The sequence below is a fragment of the Haliaeetus albicilla genome, chromosome 1 (genome assembly GCF_947461875.1).
Source record: "Haliaeetus albicilla chromosome 1, bHalAlb1.1, whole genome shotgun sequence".
NCBI classification, from domain to species: domain Eukaryota; kingdom Metazoa; phylum Chordata; class Aves; order Accipitriformes; family Accipitridae; genus Haliaeetus; species Haliaeetus albicilla.
This window is the reverse complement of record NC_091483.1, coordinates 35,016,475-35,032,051: the sequence shown is the minus strand read 5'-3', so window position 1 is coordinate 35,032,051 and position 15,577 is coordinate 35,016,475. Positions and strand designations below refer to the sequence as shown.

General features: G+C 49.9%; 1 protein-coding gene across 2 annotated transcripts; it reads left to right on the top strand.

Annotated features, from left to right (window-relative positions):
- The first annotated feature begins 661 nt into the window (after window positions 1-661).
- PPP1R3B (protein phosphatase 1 regulatory subunit 3B) lies at window positions 662-7,237 on the top strand. 2 transcript variants are annotated; one of them, XM_069785042.1, is made up of 2 exons: window positions 662-723; window positions 3,726-7,237. In XM_069785042.1, exons 1-2 carry the CDS (start codon window positions 710-712, stop codon window positions 4,615-4,617), a joined length of 906 nt encoding a protein of 301 aa, XP_069641143.1. In that variant the 5' UTR covers window positions 662-709; the 3' UTR covers window positions 4,618-7,237. The 2 variants fall into 2 exon arrangements, with proteins under 2 accessions (XP_069641143.1, XP_069641152.1); XM_069785051.1 differs by lacking the exon at window positions 662-723 and adding an exon at window positions 775-1,307.
- The last annotated feature ends 8,340 nt before the right edge of the window (window positions 7,238-15,577 follow it).

Genomic DNA, 15,577 nt, shown 5'->3' with positions numbered 1-15,577 from the left:
TGGAGATTTCTACCCAGCGCCAGCCCGGAGCCACGGACGTAAGACGTGGCTGCGTGAGTGACCCTCCTCCCCGCTCGTCCCTGAGCACCCAAACACCCAGGACTAGCTCAGCCGAGGAGGATCAGCACCCCAAAAAGGCTTTTCTGCCTCAAGAACACGTTCCTGTAGGTTTAGCCCCCATCTGCTTATTTGCGACGTCCACGAAGCACCACTCTGCCCTCCCAGAGAGGCAGGGACGGCACCGTGCCACGGGAGCCAGGCGTTGCCGCAGGACAGAGAGGGACTGGGAGCATGCAAGGCCTGACACGGAGATTCCACCTTCTGCCGACGCAAGCCAGGCTTGCTCGGGGAAAGGCGGAGGGGGCTGCCTTAGCAAGATCGCTCCACAAAGGAGAGGGTCCCTCAGGTTTGAAGGCCCCGGGAAACCCTGCCGCTCCCCCCCCCCGCCTCCGGCTCCTCAGGAGCCGCCGGGCGCCCCCCGCCGCTGCCCCCCCCCACGGGCTGCCCCGCCGCTGCCCCCGGCCCTGCGCGTGCCGGGCGCCCGGCGGCCTATTGGCCCCCCGCCGCGTTCGGAGCGCGCTCATTGGCTGCGGCGCGGGCTGGCCCGGCGGGCGGGGCGGGGCGGGGCGGGCGGGCGCTCTTAAGGCCCCGGGTCCAGCGCTGCCTGGGCTGTGGCGGCGAGCCGAGGGGGGGTGTAGGGGCTGGCCTCATGCACTGCACCAGGTATGGTCCCTGTGGGGCTCGCGCCTTCCTTCCTTCCTTCCTTCCGCTGCTGGTGTTTGGCTTCCCCGGGTGCCTGCCGTGCCCGCCGGTGCGGGGTCGCAGCCCCCTCGGGTGCGCGGGAGCGGTACCAGCGCTCCCCGACCACGGTGCCGCTACCGGGGGGAGCGGGGACCGTCTTGGCTTGGCTCCCCGGGTGAGCCGGGAGCGGGGCGGCGGGGTGCCCCTCCGCCGGACTCGCCGAGGGTGTCCTGGAGCCCCCGCGGGGCCGGGCGGTGGGTCGTGGCCCGGGTTTGCAGTGCTGCTTTTGGTTGCAGAGGGGACGGGCTGCAGCGGGGCTAACATATCGCCGGGACCCCGGGTAAGTGCCGGTGACAAGTGGGCCGTGCCCTCGGAACAGCTCGGCTTTTCCTGAACCGGAGAGGAGAAGAGGGCAGAAAACCCGAGTGCCACTTCTTCCAGCAGCGTGTCACGTCTAAAAACTTCTGGCTTAGCAGCTGCTGCGTGTCAAGCCCTCTGCGAGAGGGTTATCTCTTTACAGACAGTGCTGGAAGCAGAATGGAGGCAATCGAAGGGTTTTGATAAATGTAGGTGTAAATAATTCCTTTGCTCTGTCTTGCATCTCCTTCCTAGAAATGGAGGAGGGAAGAGTGAGCGGTGACATCCTCTTCCGGAGAGGGTAAAGCTGCGGGAAGATGTCCAGAGACAGAATCTAGTCTGTTCGCTCCTTGAGAGGAAGGGGAAAGGAATTGGCCCCTGTACCTGCACAGGGCTGCCTGCCTTGCACTGCTTGCTTCCTAGAGCTCGCTTTTCTGCGTGAGCTCTCAAAAATATTTCCCTGATCCCACCTTCAAAGCATCTGACGTTCAAGACAGCCAACGCTAGCCCCAAAAGGGAAACCTTCCTCTGTGGGCTGTGAGTTGGGCATCAGTAAGCTCTCAAGTGCAGAAGGAGATGTCTGGGGTATCAAATGAGCTGAAAAAGTTTGTAAAAGCATGGAGCTCAGCCTAATCATGGGTCTGAAAAGCTCTTACTGTAGTTCTTAGCTTGGAAAAAAGCTCCAAGTAATGCAAATCAGGCTGGATATTTCATACCTTTTCATTCTAAAAATTGTGAAGTAACCAAAGCTTAATAAGAAATCTGATGTCTCGGCAGTTATGGGAATTCAGCTGAATAAATTTCCCTGGGAAAAGATGCTATGTGGATGAAATTGGCCCAAGTAAGAGAGAAGCATTGAAGGCTGCCTTAATTTAAAGGAGGAAATGACCTATATAAAGTGTGTGTGAATAAAAACTTAGCAAAACCAGGTAGAGATGAGCAGAATGATGTTAGCAGACAGGTGGATCTGCTGTCTGTCTTCTACAGCTGCCCTTGAGCTGAAAGGAGGCTGAAGGAGGCGATACCAAAGGAGTTAGTTGGTGGGTGTGTTGGGAAGCAATCTTTGGCACATGTGCTCTGAATAAACAGATGCCCTTGCTGAATGGATGCTGTGAAAGCCTGCTCAGAGCTGCTCTGTTGCTGTTGCAGGGTGGGGAGTTAAAGCACCAATTTGGAGAGCGTAGCTCTTGCTTTTTCTTGGCACAGGGGTAGCAATCAAGTACTAGAGCTGGCTGTGCATGGCTTTGGCAGCCGGAGCTCTGCCACATCAAGTGGCCGGCAGCCGCTGCTACTGCTGCTGGCTCATCCTGCTCTGCACAGTGGGAGCAGCTTTGGAGCCTGGCCTGCAGCCAAACAGGGGATTTTTATTAAGGGAATACTCTGTGTTTAAGGTCAGCTGCAATGCAACTGACTTAAGGGGGATGTGTGTGATAAATCTGTCCAGCAGTTTATCCAGAGCCAGGCCAAAGAGTCTGCCAAAAGCATCCAGCCTAACCTCAGTGCAAGGCCAGGAGCGATAGGTATGATGTTTTGGGAGCTGCCTAGCTGTAGAGGCATCTCCAGGGTTACATCTGGCAAGGTGCTGAGTGGGAGCTGCCCTAGAGTGGGTGCACAGAGTTGGGTGGTGCTGCATCCCTGGAGGAATGGGCTGGATGCTGGAGGAGGAGAGGCTGTGGTAGAGGGGCACATGGCCTGTGCCTTTTTGGGGACAGACTTGCTTCCGAAGGCTTGGTCGACCTTGAGTGGGTGAGTTGTGTTTGGCAGAGCCCTGTGGCTATACAGGTGTTTCCCAGGGGCTCAGCACAAGTGCTGTGGAGGCTTGAGGTGTGAAGTCTGTGTTGGAGGTAAAATCTGCTGGGCCGTCTGAGCTGACATCTGTTATGAAGTGCAGTGGAGAGAAGAAAGAGGCTTCTCTGTAGGTGCTGAGCAATGTTGCCTAAGTCTCTACCCTGCTGCTGTATCAGACTGTTGCTATCCTTACAATACCACTTTAGATGGAGCAGTTCTAGGAGACAGTGATGAGCAAAGTATGTAGCTCAACCAAACAAGTGCTTTCTAGCCTCTAAAAATACCAGACACTTGGGGTTTATGAAAGGTGATGTCAGTTGCATACAGCAGCTTGTGGCAAACTGAGTCCCTGCTCCTACAAAAGCATCTGATGCCATGGGGAGAGCCATCCCTGGAGGGAGGAGAGCACAGCAAGAATACTGCTTTATGTAGCACTGGAATTTGATAATCTCTTGATTTTGTGGACATCAGCAGGACTGAGCCATGGGTTTTGCTTTGGGTCAGAAATGCTCTAGAGCCTGCTATTGCTAGCCTAGTAGGGCAGTGCCTGCGTGTGTCTTCGAATTGTTACTCTGTCCCTGTAGCAATTGGAAGAGATCTTGTTCAAGGGCACAACAGGCTCTGGTCCTGCCACTTCTGCTGTAGCACATTTCTCACAGTGTCTGTAAATCACACCATGCAAGTACCTGCCTTTAATTAACCTTGATGAGGGACTTGTGGAGTTGATGGAAGCAAGTTTCTTTGGGATGGCTAGGGGGGAAGTGGTGTAGCATTTGTCTGACAAAAGTCATATTAAAATGCTTTTCTAACATCAACTAACCCTTCTTCTCATCTTCCAGAGTATTAGACTATTTTCCTCACAAACAAGCAATGGCTGTGGATGTAGCAATGCAGCTATACCTATGCTCCTCACCCTTGCGGAGAGAGAAGTGTGCCTGCAGAATTGCTCCAAAGCCAAGCAAGCCGTTGCGGCCGTGCATCCAGCTGAGAAGCAAAACTACACTGAATGGACCAGAAGAGGCAGCAAACTCCTTCACACACAACAAAGTGAAGAAGAGGGTGTCGTTTGCAGATAGCAGAGGCTTTGCTTTGACGATGGTGAAGGTGTTCTCAGAGTTTGATGATCCACTAGATATTCCTTTCAACATCACTGAGCTGATAGACAACATTGTGGGCCTGACAACCGTGGAGAGGGACAGCTTTGTCCTGGATTTTGTTCAGCCCTCTGTGGACTACCTGGACTTCAGAAACCGCCTCCAGGCAGACTGTGTCTGCCTTGAAAACTGTATGCTAAAGGAGCGATCTGTTGTGGGAACAGTGAAGGTGAGGAACCTCGCTTTTGAAAAGACTGTGAAGATCAGGATGACGTTTGACACCTGGAAAAACTTTGTAGATTACCCATGCCAGTATGTCAAGGATACGTATGGAGGGTCAGATTGGGACACATTTTCCTTTGACATCAGCTTGCCTGAGGGAATTCAATCCCATGAAAGAGTAGAGTTTGCCATCTCCTTTGAGTGCAATGGGAAGGTGTACTGGGACAGCAACAAGGGCACAAATTACAGGATCATACGGTCAGAACTGAAGTCTGCCCAAGAAGCTGTCCACCCCCCACAGGGCCCTGAGTTTGGCAGTGCCTTTGACCAGTTTGGGAGCCCTCGGTGCTCCTACGGCCTCTTTCCTGAGTGGCCCAGCTATTCGGGCTATGAGAAGCTAGGGCCTTACTATTGACTGAAGGACAAAGTCCTGATTGACTAACTGTTGCTGGTGTGTCTGCAGGCCTGGAAGCTGGTCTGAACACGAGGTGTACGGAAAGGTGGAAGAAGTACGGATCCCTGTAGCTCTGCATAAGCCTCCCGGCAAAACCAGATGTGCTCTGCTGGCAGTGGGCTTATAGTCAGGGAAGCATCTCTGGCAGGCGTAAAGGGCAGCCTTCCCTGCCTCAGCTCAGATAACTGGTTCTCCAGATGCTCAAAGGACCAGGAGCTGTTGCTCATATATCTCTTAAGTGCTGCTACTCCTTCCTCTTCTATAAAGCTGCTAGTCTCCAGGGAAACACTACCGTGCTTATCTTGTCTGTCCAAGCTATGTAGTGGTGGCTGGTTTGTATTGCTTGCCTAGTGTTAAAAGGCTTTTTTCAAAATATGTTCTAGTATTATGTTTTTAGTGGGCTGTACTTCAGCTGCAGGGTTCTCCTTGCAAAGCTGGCCTGTGCCTGTCAGGTAGTAGAATGGTCAGCTTGCGGGTAACAGAGCCCTCTCCTTGCATGTGTCCTTGTAGTGTGAGGTCCTTCCTACTGGAGGCAGAAAGGGTGTATTGGAAATGAAAATGCAACTGTGATAACAGGAAATGTGGCCCTACAGCTGGCCATATTAGGAGATGTATGTGCCTGTGGGAGAGGATCTGATATGCTTAGTCACCAGTTGTTTTATCAGCTGATCTTGAAAAACTCTCATTATACCCTTGGTGTTACCAAAAATAGAGATTAGCTGTGTGGTGCTTGTAACACTGCTGTGGGTTGACAGCCTTGACTGCTGCCTTCAAAACCCTCCTGTTTCTTTTATCACAAGTGATTGATGATGCTTTTCCCCTGTGATGGACATATGAAGTCAGCTGTTGGTCGTGCTGGGCACTGAAAATGCAGTTCTTCCTCCTGTGGACTGTAAAACAGGGTTTTGTCCAGCTGGGGCCCACAGTCCTGTGCAGGAGGCTGTGCTCAGGTGTTGCAGGAGCTAAACACAAATGGACCACATGGCTACTCTATGCTGTGTCCTGTTATAAGAAAGTGACTGTTGTGTACCTACTGTGGTGGAAGTGCCTTGACTGAGAAAGGGGTGGTACATGCAATCCCAGCAATGTGTTGGGATAAACAGGCTTTGGAAATGATGTTGCTTTTAAAAAAGATCTCCTAATGGTTTGTTATTCTGTGCCACGGACTGCTTGGCAGCTAGTGGCATGGCACTGCTCACATGTGAGGATGCTGTGGCTATACTGGATTAATATCAACATGCTGGGCTTCCCTAACTGTTGTAGCAGTAGCTGCCATTCCGACTTGTAAATGCCCAAACTTTGCATCTCTGTGTCTGTAAGAAGTGGCTCACACCACCTGGGCAAAGAACTAACTGTGAGGAATGTGAGATGTGGGGTTATCCTGACGCTGCCCCTGGATGTGAAACAAATCACGGATGTGAGCCGTCCCTATCTTCAAAGAGGGGGCTTGTCTTCTGGGCCTGTGCTGAGGTGAGGTGGCCAGCTTGTGCAGTGCCAAACAGCCTCACAAAGCTTCTTGTGTGCTAGTTGAGCAGAATAACTTCATCCTTCAGCTCAAAGGGAGAGTGCTGAATAGTTTGTAGAAACAGAGGTCAAGGGAATCTTTTTTTCTAGTGTATAAGCTTTATATAGTTTTTTGGGTGCCTATAATAGCCTATGGATGGGCTGGAGAGAAGCAATGGGCTAGACTACTTAACTTTTTAAACCTAGCTTTTAATTCTGGAGACTACTGTATATAATACTTACAAGCTGTTTTACCCTAACCTAGATGATCACTGTTGGATGCCGAAAGGGACAAGAGCTAGCCTTCAACTGCTGCTTTTTCAAAACCCAACACCGATGCATGTCATCACTATGCTTGATCACTTAGTTGAGGTGGTAAATCTACTTGCTAGCCCAGAACTCATCAGGCTTGGTTCCTCTGTTCAAACACCTTCCCAAGCCAGCTCTTATAACCTGCATCTGGTATCTCTTGAAGGGACTGTTGCCTAGCTTGGCTTGAACCTGGTTTTAAACTTAAAGCAAGTCTGAGTGACACTGATCTTTTTTTTTTCCTTTCTTTTTTTTTAGTGTATGGTGTTAATGCTATAAGACACTGACTGTAGAAAAGTCATGTTCTCCTGGCATGCTGTCATGCCTACGGAGAGCTGTTTGTGGGCTGAAACAAGGCATGTGTCTGGGGTGCTGTGGATGGTGGTATCTCCTTATGGGCCTGTTCATTTTCAGGCTGTGGATGGGGTGTGCTTAGGGAGGAATGTGAAATATAAGCTAGAAGAGCAATGCCATAAGTAAAAGCTAGGCTGGGAACTGACTATTTGACCAATAGTGGTTTAAAAATATTACTTGTGGCCTTTCCCTTTTTCCCTTTTTCCATTGCCAATGTGAACGTAGTAGCAAGGAGTTGCTCTCCTCGCTCTAGGCCTGGAAGTGCCTTGTGGGTTGTTTTGCATGTTTGTTTTTTAAAAGATATTTTTGTACACAACATTCAAGTGGAAAATGCACTTTATAATTTCCATGTAATGACTCTTTTAAAACTATAGTCCTGTTTTTATCTGATTGTTAAAATAAAGGTGGAACAAAATGTTGGCTGTGTATCGTCGTCTTATTTAAACACCCATGGGGCTGGGGAGGTGATTTGGACACAGGACCAGCTTCCTGCAAGTGGCCATTGGCAGGGAGGAGCACACATCCGCAGTGGACTCTGCTGCCTGCCACAGGAAAGAGCTGCCTATTTCTGCTGCCTTCCTGCCAACACAAATGCTTCCAGAGCCTCTGCAGCTGTGGGAAGGAGCAGAGGAGCCAGGCCCTTGCCTTTGTGCTTAAGTTTCCCCACTAACCACTGTGTTCCTGAGCTGCTCTTTACTCTTTCCCTGCTTGCAGTGCCAGAAACAGCCTTTTCAGGTTTTTCTGCATTTGTTTCAGGTCAGGCTCAGTCCTTACCCCTACCTGGCTTGATCTGGGATCAATGCTTTCTCTCTGCCTGGGTACTGGGGTGCGATGGATACAAGGAGAGCTGTTGCAGTAGGAGGGTCAGGCTCTTTTCTAATACCAGGATCAAGTGAAAGTTAGACCCTTCACCTCAGACTAATTTTTCCTGTTGTCACTGCAATAAGAAGCACTGGCAGGAAAGGTGCCCCTTTACAGAGAGGGAACAACTCTAGTGTAAATGCTAGCCAGGGCTAGTTGCAGGATGTGACCTGGCTTTCACCACAAAGATGAGGTCTTGGTGATGCCCTGGAAGTGTTGCATTTCAAACAGTCAACCTCTGAGTTGGGTGGCTTTTGCCACTTACAGACAAGAGAAGAAAGCAAGCTGGGGGGAGGGGGGGGGGGGAAAGCACATACAGTCTTGGTGTAGGCTGGCTTGAGGGACTATGCAGGCAGTACTTCCTATCCTGCTACAAAGCCTTACAGAGTGTGAGCTTAGCCCTTGCTCTATACAGAAATAAAACTGAGCACCTTCTGACTGTGGCTATTTCTGAGTCTCTTGCTTTCAGAAGATGAACTATCTTTCCAGGGTGTTTTGCTTTCAGCAGCAGCTGGGTAAGGTAAAGCTTTTGGTTTCTCAGCTTCCTCCCCCAGTCTTTGCATCACAAAACCAAGGGTGCTGACCCAGTGGAGTGTGAGCTCTTCCACCAAGTGGTGAAGCTGCTCCCCTTTACAGAGGAGTATGGAATTTGCATGCACCCGGGAAAAGAGTATTGCATGGTGTTTCTTGCTGGTCTGTGATGTTTTCCTCCCCTGTGGCTCAGGGGAGCCTGCGTTGGCTGTCACCCACTGCTGTTTGTGCCCAGAGGCCCTTCTGGCGTTGTCTTTGTAGTGGGATTCTTCCAGGGGTGGCAGATCTGCCCAAAGGCAGCTGAGAGCTCCTCTGCAGTAGGAGTGCTGGGGTCCTGGGAAAGGGAACAGCACAGGCTGAGGGGGGTGAAAATTTATGTGTGTGTGATTTTTCACATGCAGGTGGGTAGGAGAGAAACCCTGCGTGTAATCCCCTGCCTGACAGCAGTTATGCCATGAGAAGTAGTATAAGGCAAAGGGCTTCCCTTTCTCGGCAACCATTTGCCACTCCCTTTTCTCCCCAAATTCTGTCAGTGCCACATCTAACCAACAGCTGTTAAGCACCATTAAAAATGCTTCAGAGATATATATATATTTTACTACTGTTCTTCTTTTAATCAAACATACAACACAGACCTCTTTTAAAAGGCCATCTGATTGTTTTTCTGGTTGCAGGGGAAAAAAAATAAATATTTTTAAAAGCTATTTGTGCTCCTCCCCCTGCCCCAGCACATCCCCAGGTGATTCGGGTGGCTTGGCCGTGGCTACTTTCACATCCGAACACCGGCCCAAGCTCATGAGTGAGACAACTGCAGTCAGCCATTTCCTGTAACAGTTTTGTGGCCAAAAACCCCATGTGATGACGGTTTCTGTTTGCGAGATAAGGAAGTCCAAGCTATGCCTGCTGACATCTGGGGCTGCTGAGATGTGCAAGCATTAGAAGGGCCAAGAGAGCTCTTGGGTTTCTCTCCTAATGCCCAGGTGTTACTTGCTAGAGGATACATACACTGCAGTTACTGCATTCATAAAGCCCTTGGTGGCAGGTGTGATTGTGTGCTTGCTGTTTAATATACAAAGATTTCTTAGAGTGCTCCTGGCATTCCCCACCCCCTTAGGCTTTGCTCTGAGGTTCCCAAGCCTCTGTATCCTGAGGGTTTTCAGTGCCACCTCTTGGCAGAGATAATTAAGCTGGGATATCATGTTGATCTCAGCTGAGGTGTTTGGAGGTTCAGGTTTGCCAAGTCTGTGCTCCACGGACAGCTCTGTAAAGGGGAGGGGGGCAGGTGTTCCCCTGGTCCATATCCAACTCCCTTTGCCAAGCACAATCGCCCACTGGCCCAGGGATGCTGTCTTACAGGGGAGCAGCTCTGCTGAACCACTGCCACCACAGCACCCTCATCTAGAGCATACTGGATTGCAAGTCCTGGACGCAGTGAAAAAGGCAGGGTATGGGCTCTCTGCACCTGCATCCTGGCAGAACAGGGTCAAAACTGTATAAGAAGTTTGTTAAAAGTAGATCCAAGCATCCCAGGAAGAGCACAGGTGAGTTTGCTGCTCTCTTCCCATTCTCATGCTTTCTAAGAAGGTCCTTGCTGCGGAATATGGACTTCCAGAGTTGTCCCTAGCCTTGTCCAGCTTGCAGAGCAGGGCTGGTGACAGGCTGAAAAAGTTCTCTTTGAGGCTGCTCATGTATTGAAGAAGGGCCTTGAGTTCATGTTTCAAGATATGCTTAGCTCATGGCCCTGCTTAATCAGAAAGTGAGGCTCTGTTGCTAACTGAGCACCAGACAACAGTGCGAGCAGAGCTACAGCTAAAAGACACACGATCCTGAAAGTGAGGAGGTGATGAGCAAAAATGTAGGAAATCCAAGAGAAGCTGACTGCTTTCAAAGCCAACGAGGACAGTTCAGCCTGCCGTCTGTCTGTGTCTCTGTACAGATGCTGTATGAGCACTCCATATTCTTGCTTTAGATGTTTGCGAGGCTAGACTCAGCATGGGGATTGCTCAGGTGAAAAACTGCCCACAGCAGGGTAAGATGCAGAGGGTAGGAAAAATGTCTCTGCCAAACCATGCGAGTATAAATGCATCCAGATAGTGGATTTGCTGCTGGAGCAAATTTTTCTTTGGTGTTAAACGTAGCTTTTGCAGGCGCTCGAAGTGGAGAGTGACCCGTGGAAGATGTGTTTGCCTTGCTAACAGAGGGCAGCAGTAGCATAAGAGGGGAGGAAGACCAAGTGCATCATTTCCTGGCAGCAGTCAGCATTTCTTCTTTGGTTTCCCCTCCACAAACGGTCAGCAAATGAGCCTCACTAAGAAACTGGGTCTTTGGGGTCATGTCTCTTGTCCACAAGGCAAAGGATAAGTGGTGCTTTCTTTTTGACACGTACCATGGGGCTTCCTGTTCCTCTGTAGCATCTCCCTCATGCTCTACAGCAGGGCATTCCCCTTTTCTCTTCTCTCTTATACACCATGATGCTGTTACCACCACTGCTAGCGTAACCATCACGAAACTCAAGCATGAGCTTGGTTTCACAATGTCTTCCGCAAGCTTGTGTGTGGTCTGGGGGCAGGAAGGTCACTTGTGTGCAGTGGGAGGAGGCTGTGCCAAGCACAGAGCTTTGCCATAAAGCCAGCAGCATGCGGCTGGGTTGCGATGCTCCCAAACTCCCCTGGTATTTCCACAGACTTGCTCCTACTGGGCATTTCGGCAGGCTCTAAACTATTGCAATAAAACATATTTATGTCCTTGTCTCTTTTTGATGGAGCTAAGCTTCAAACCAGCTGCTCTGGCCCAGCAAGGTTCTGCCACGCTGCAGCCAGAGAAGCTGCCTAGCCTGTCTTTATCCTCCCCCTTGGAGGGGTACCGTGCCAGGCAGTTAGCTGTCTTTAAAGACTTGTTATTGACATTTACACAAGGCTTAAAAAAAGAAAAATGGTGCCTTTGCTGAAAAATAATTGCAGCTGGCATGTTCCTTTGGTACAGATAAGTCAGAGCAGTCACCAAGTTAAGTACTTTGGCTCCTGGAACCGGGAAACGGGCAAGCCCTTCCAGCCGATACATTAGTCACAGGTCTTCTCTCTGCTCCAATGCTGCTATGTGGTCTCAGGGGGGAGGGAAGGCTCAGACTTCATAACCCAGGAGAATTGTGCTCAAAAGAGCATAAGAAGAGGGTGAAATATTCAGGATATCTCTGTAAATGCTTTTATAGCTTCAAGCTATTTCTGGTGTGTGAGCCTTCTTGAGACTATGATGATGTCTTTATATTTAATGAATCCTAGACAGGTTCAAGTGGGAAGAGATCTCTAGATGTCTGCTCCAAGCAGGACCACTATCACAGCTAGCTGAGGACACTCAAGGCTTCATCCGTGTGAATGATGATGACCTCAGTGGAGATGCCACCACAACTCTGTGCCCTGTCCCAGGGCTGCCCTGCTCTCCTGGGGAAAAGACATGGTCCTCAGCAATCAAAGAAGCTCTGAGCAACATTGCAGCCTTGCAAAAGCACCCTGTTTGTTCCAGCTCCTGGCCAGATTCAGGACATATGGATGTGAGGGGATAAGGTAAGTGGCCACAGGACAAAAATATTTCAGGGCTAGCAAGTCCTAACCCATGTGTAGTCTGGGGCAGCGGAGCAGCTGCTATTTGCATATAGCAAGGTACTTGCTATACCAAGGCCTCCTGCAGTAAAGGGCAGAACCATACTCCCAATACAGTTGCTGGAAAACCCTGCTGCCAAGAGCTCAAGCCCTAAACTGACTTACAGCCCACCTTCCAATGACACCCATAAAGGTCAATCTGAGCAAACTAGACCCCAGTTTCCTTCCCAGCACTCAATACTCAGCAGTAGGGAACTCATGATCTCCTGTGCCTGCTTTCCATCTTTATGGTCCCTGCCAGAACAAAACTGGAGCATTATCAGCAAGAATGTAATTCCTCAGTGTTTGTGTGGTGACACTCCAGCACTATGGAGACAGGCACTTTTATAAGAAGAAATATAATAGTCCTCTCCAGCCCCACTCAGGGTTTTATGACTGTTCCCCTTTCACACATTGTTCCCCTGGACACCTGGCAGGTGTTGCTTCTCCTGCATTTTCCTACTTGCTGTGCTTATTGGCATCTGGGAGACCATCAGAAATGCAGAGTGTTTATTAATCTATGAGCTCAGCTGAACGTGTTCTTGATAATGTTGCAAGCCAGGGCTCAGGGTAGCTGTAGGTGATGTGGTGACAAAGACCCAGAGTGGCACCTTCCACCCCTCATTCCACAGCACACTTGGTCACTGGGGTAAGACATGTTGGCACGGGTCTTCCTCTTGGGCTGAGGACTGTCACAGCCCAGCTTTACTTTCTCCAAGAAGCTGTCTCCAAGCACATCAACTCACAATAGGAGGCAAACTAAAAATAAATAAATCCATCGAACCCTCCACTCCTCCATGGTGGCTTCTGCAGGAGAAGAACTTTACTTCAGAGACCAGAACAATTATCACTAGAATGCTTTACAGCCATGCAAGTAATTATAGCAGACATGTACTAACTTTTAAGTTGGTAGTCAACAAGATTTCTTAGACAACCAATGAATCTACACACAAATCTTTCAGTGCTTCTAAATGCCCTGCAATAACAGCCCAGTGCTGGTAAACAGTGAGCCATAAAGCCAGCAGGGATGCACTCACTAAGAGTTAATAGCAGGATGACTGAGCATTTTAGTCATTTTTCCTTTTTTTAGTTTTGGTGTTACTGCAAGGAAACACAGCTTTTGTTCAGGCAAGCTGTCTTGTGAGTGTTATTTCTGCTAATAGGTATCCTGTTTTAGTCTAAAATTGAGAAATTGAGTATTTATTAACAGTTTGGTACAAAAAGCTTTTGTCATTACTCACCTACATCAAACTGGATTTAGTGTTTAACCACTTACCTCAACAAATACAGGCACTGCACACATGACTTGCTGGCCTGCTCTGAGACCTGGGAAACCCATGGCAGTCTCAGGGTGCTTAGGACCCGCAGAGCCCAAGGCTGTCTTTGGGGCTGGGCACCATGTGAAATGGCTCCAGCTGGCAACTCAGGATCACTTTGAAAAGGAAAGCAGAGTCATCTCCCTCTGAAATCAGAGCAATATCTGCTAGCAAGGAAAGAAGATCTCCAAGGGCCTTGTCTTGGCCACAGTAATGCCTGTAGGATGCAGTTGTGCCCTGGGTGAGGGGACCAGCAGCTTGCATTGGCCATCATCCTCTGGCGCACTGGCAACATGGAGCAACTCAGCTGTGCTGGGAAAAGTCCACCCATGGCCTTAAGGTGACTGGATGGGGAAGCAGGACACTGGCCACTCCAGCCACCTTTGCCCCTTGCCTCTCCTCTCCTCTTCCTGGAGCAATTTCTCAGGATGGGGGACAGGACCCTGGTGTTCAGCTCCTTCGGCACCTGTTGGCCCACATGGCCATGGAGCACAGAGGTGGCCTGGCAGAGGACAGCCCATACCCACTTCCTCACCCCTTGCCGAGGACGCCAAAGCCCATGCTTATGCATGCGGAAGACACACAGGGAAGGCACAGAAATTCATACTGACGACCAGTTATTGAGCTTACATTAAAAATACAGCGTGCTTTTTTAAGGATGGGGGGGGGGAACCAGCTGGTTACATGAGATCTGGTCATGCATGTCTGAAATGTCCTGGTTTCAGCTGGGATAGAGTTAGCTGTCTTCCTAGTAGCTGGTACAGTGCTATGTTTTGAGTTCAGTATGTGAAGAATGTTGATAACACTGATGTTTTCAGCTGTTGCTCAGTAGTGTTTAGACTACAGTCAAGGATTTTTCAGCTTCTCATGCCCAGCCAGGGCACCTGACCCAAACTGGCCAACAGTGTATTCCATACCATGTGACGTCCCATCTAGTTTAGGAACTGGGAAGTGGGGGGCAGGTTTTCGCCGCTCGGGGACTAACTGGGTGTCAGTCGGCAGGTGGTGAGCAATTGCCCTGTGCATCATTTGTACATTTCAATCCTTTTATTACTACTGTTGTCATTTTATTAGTGTTATCATTATCATTATTAGTTTCTTCTTTTCTGTTCTATTAAATCGTTCTTATCTCAACCCAGGAGTTTTACTTCTTTTCCTGATTTTCTCCCCCATCCCACTGGATGGGGGGGAGTGAGTGAGCGGCTGCGTGGTGCTTAGTTGCTGGCTGGAGTTAAACCACGACAATGTCTCTTGCTACCATGGTACCTGCCAGCAGCTGAGCAGTGGTCCCCCAAGCCTGCCCGTCCCCTTCTCTGCCAGATCAGGTCTCAGGTAATGCAGGAGCAACACTGTCTGCTCCTCTTCAAGAGTGTCCCAAGAGCAGAGCATTGACATACCTCCCAGTAGGCAGGCAGAACCACTGACAGACAGAGAGCAGTGCTAAAGTTATTCAGGTTGGTGTGCTTCATGTTGTGCACATCCTCTGAAGCAGGTCTTGTGCTGGTCCCCATGCTACTTGGTAGAGCCAGTCCTTCACTTGCCTGCAGCCTGGATTATTCACCTGCGAATGTCTATTAGACCAGGCATTATTTCTGAGTGCTTGTTGTAACTTGTCTTGTTGCTGTCTTGTAGGATGTGTCTCAGAAAGCATGCTGAATCGAGTGGTGTGATTCGCATATGGTCTCCCCCTGGTCCAGCAGCAGCACCAGCCAGAACTGGCAAAATAGCCCTACTTATAAAGATGGCTTGCTAGGCTGACTTGTGGGTGTCACACTGGAGGTGGCCAAATTCATTAATCAACCTCCAAATAACCATGTAACCCCCCTTCCCAAACAAAACAACAGGATGTGCGAAGCCATGGCTCCAGGTCATCTCACTGAAGCTAAATACCATGTGTAAGGCTACAGGATGGGCTACACTCCTACTGAGGAGACAGAGGAGCCCAAGTCCTGTGGAGGTGGCAGGGCCAGGATATCTCTGACCCCTGTTGTGGACTGGATAATGTGGTCTCACGTTGTAGGGCCTGGGACAAGTCTCTTGTGCTGGATTACACAATTAGGCATCAGAAACACTCATTCCTCTTGCCTGCTGTGCGCTGGAAGGGCTAAGTCCATCGAATCTGCAGCTGGAGTGTGTCAGCTTGGGAAAAATCCTGCCTCACGGATGAATGTCTGGAATGAAAGAGTGCCAGCATGCCTGCACACCGCGCTAAGCTGAGCCAGCACAGGCTCTCAGGTTCTGTCTGCCTTAATCCAGCTAAATTCAGGCTCAGCATTAAAGCACTGCTTAGATCCCCAGACATTGCAGTTGCACAGCCACACTGCAGAAGGTGTAGCTCCTTTGAACACCCCTAAGCTACCTGTCAACTTCAGCCATGCTTTTCATGGGGCTGGGACTGGGCTGCAGGTCAGT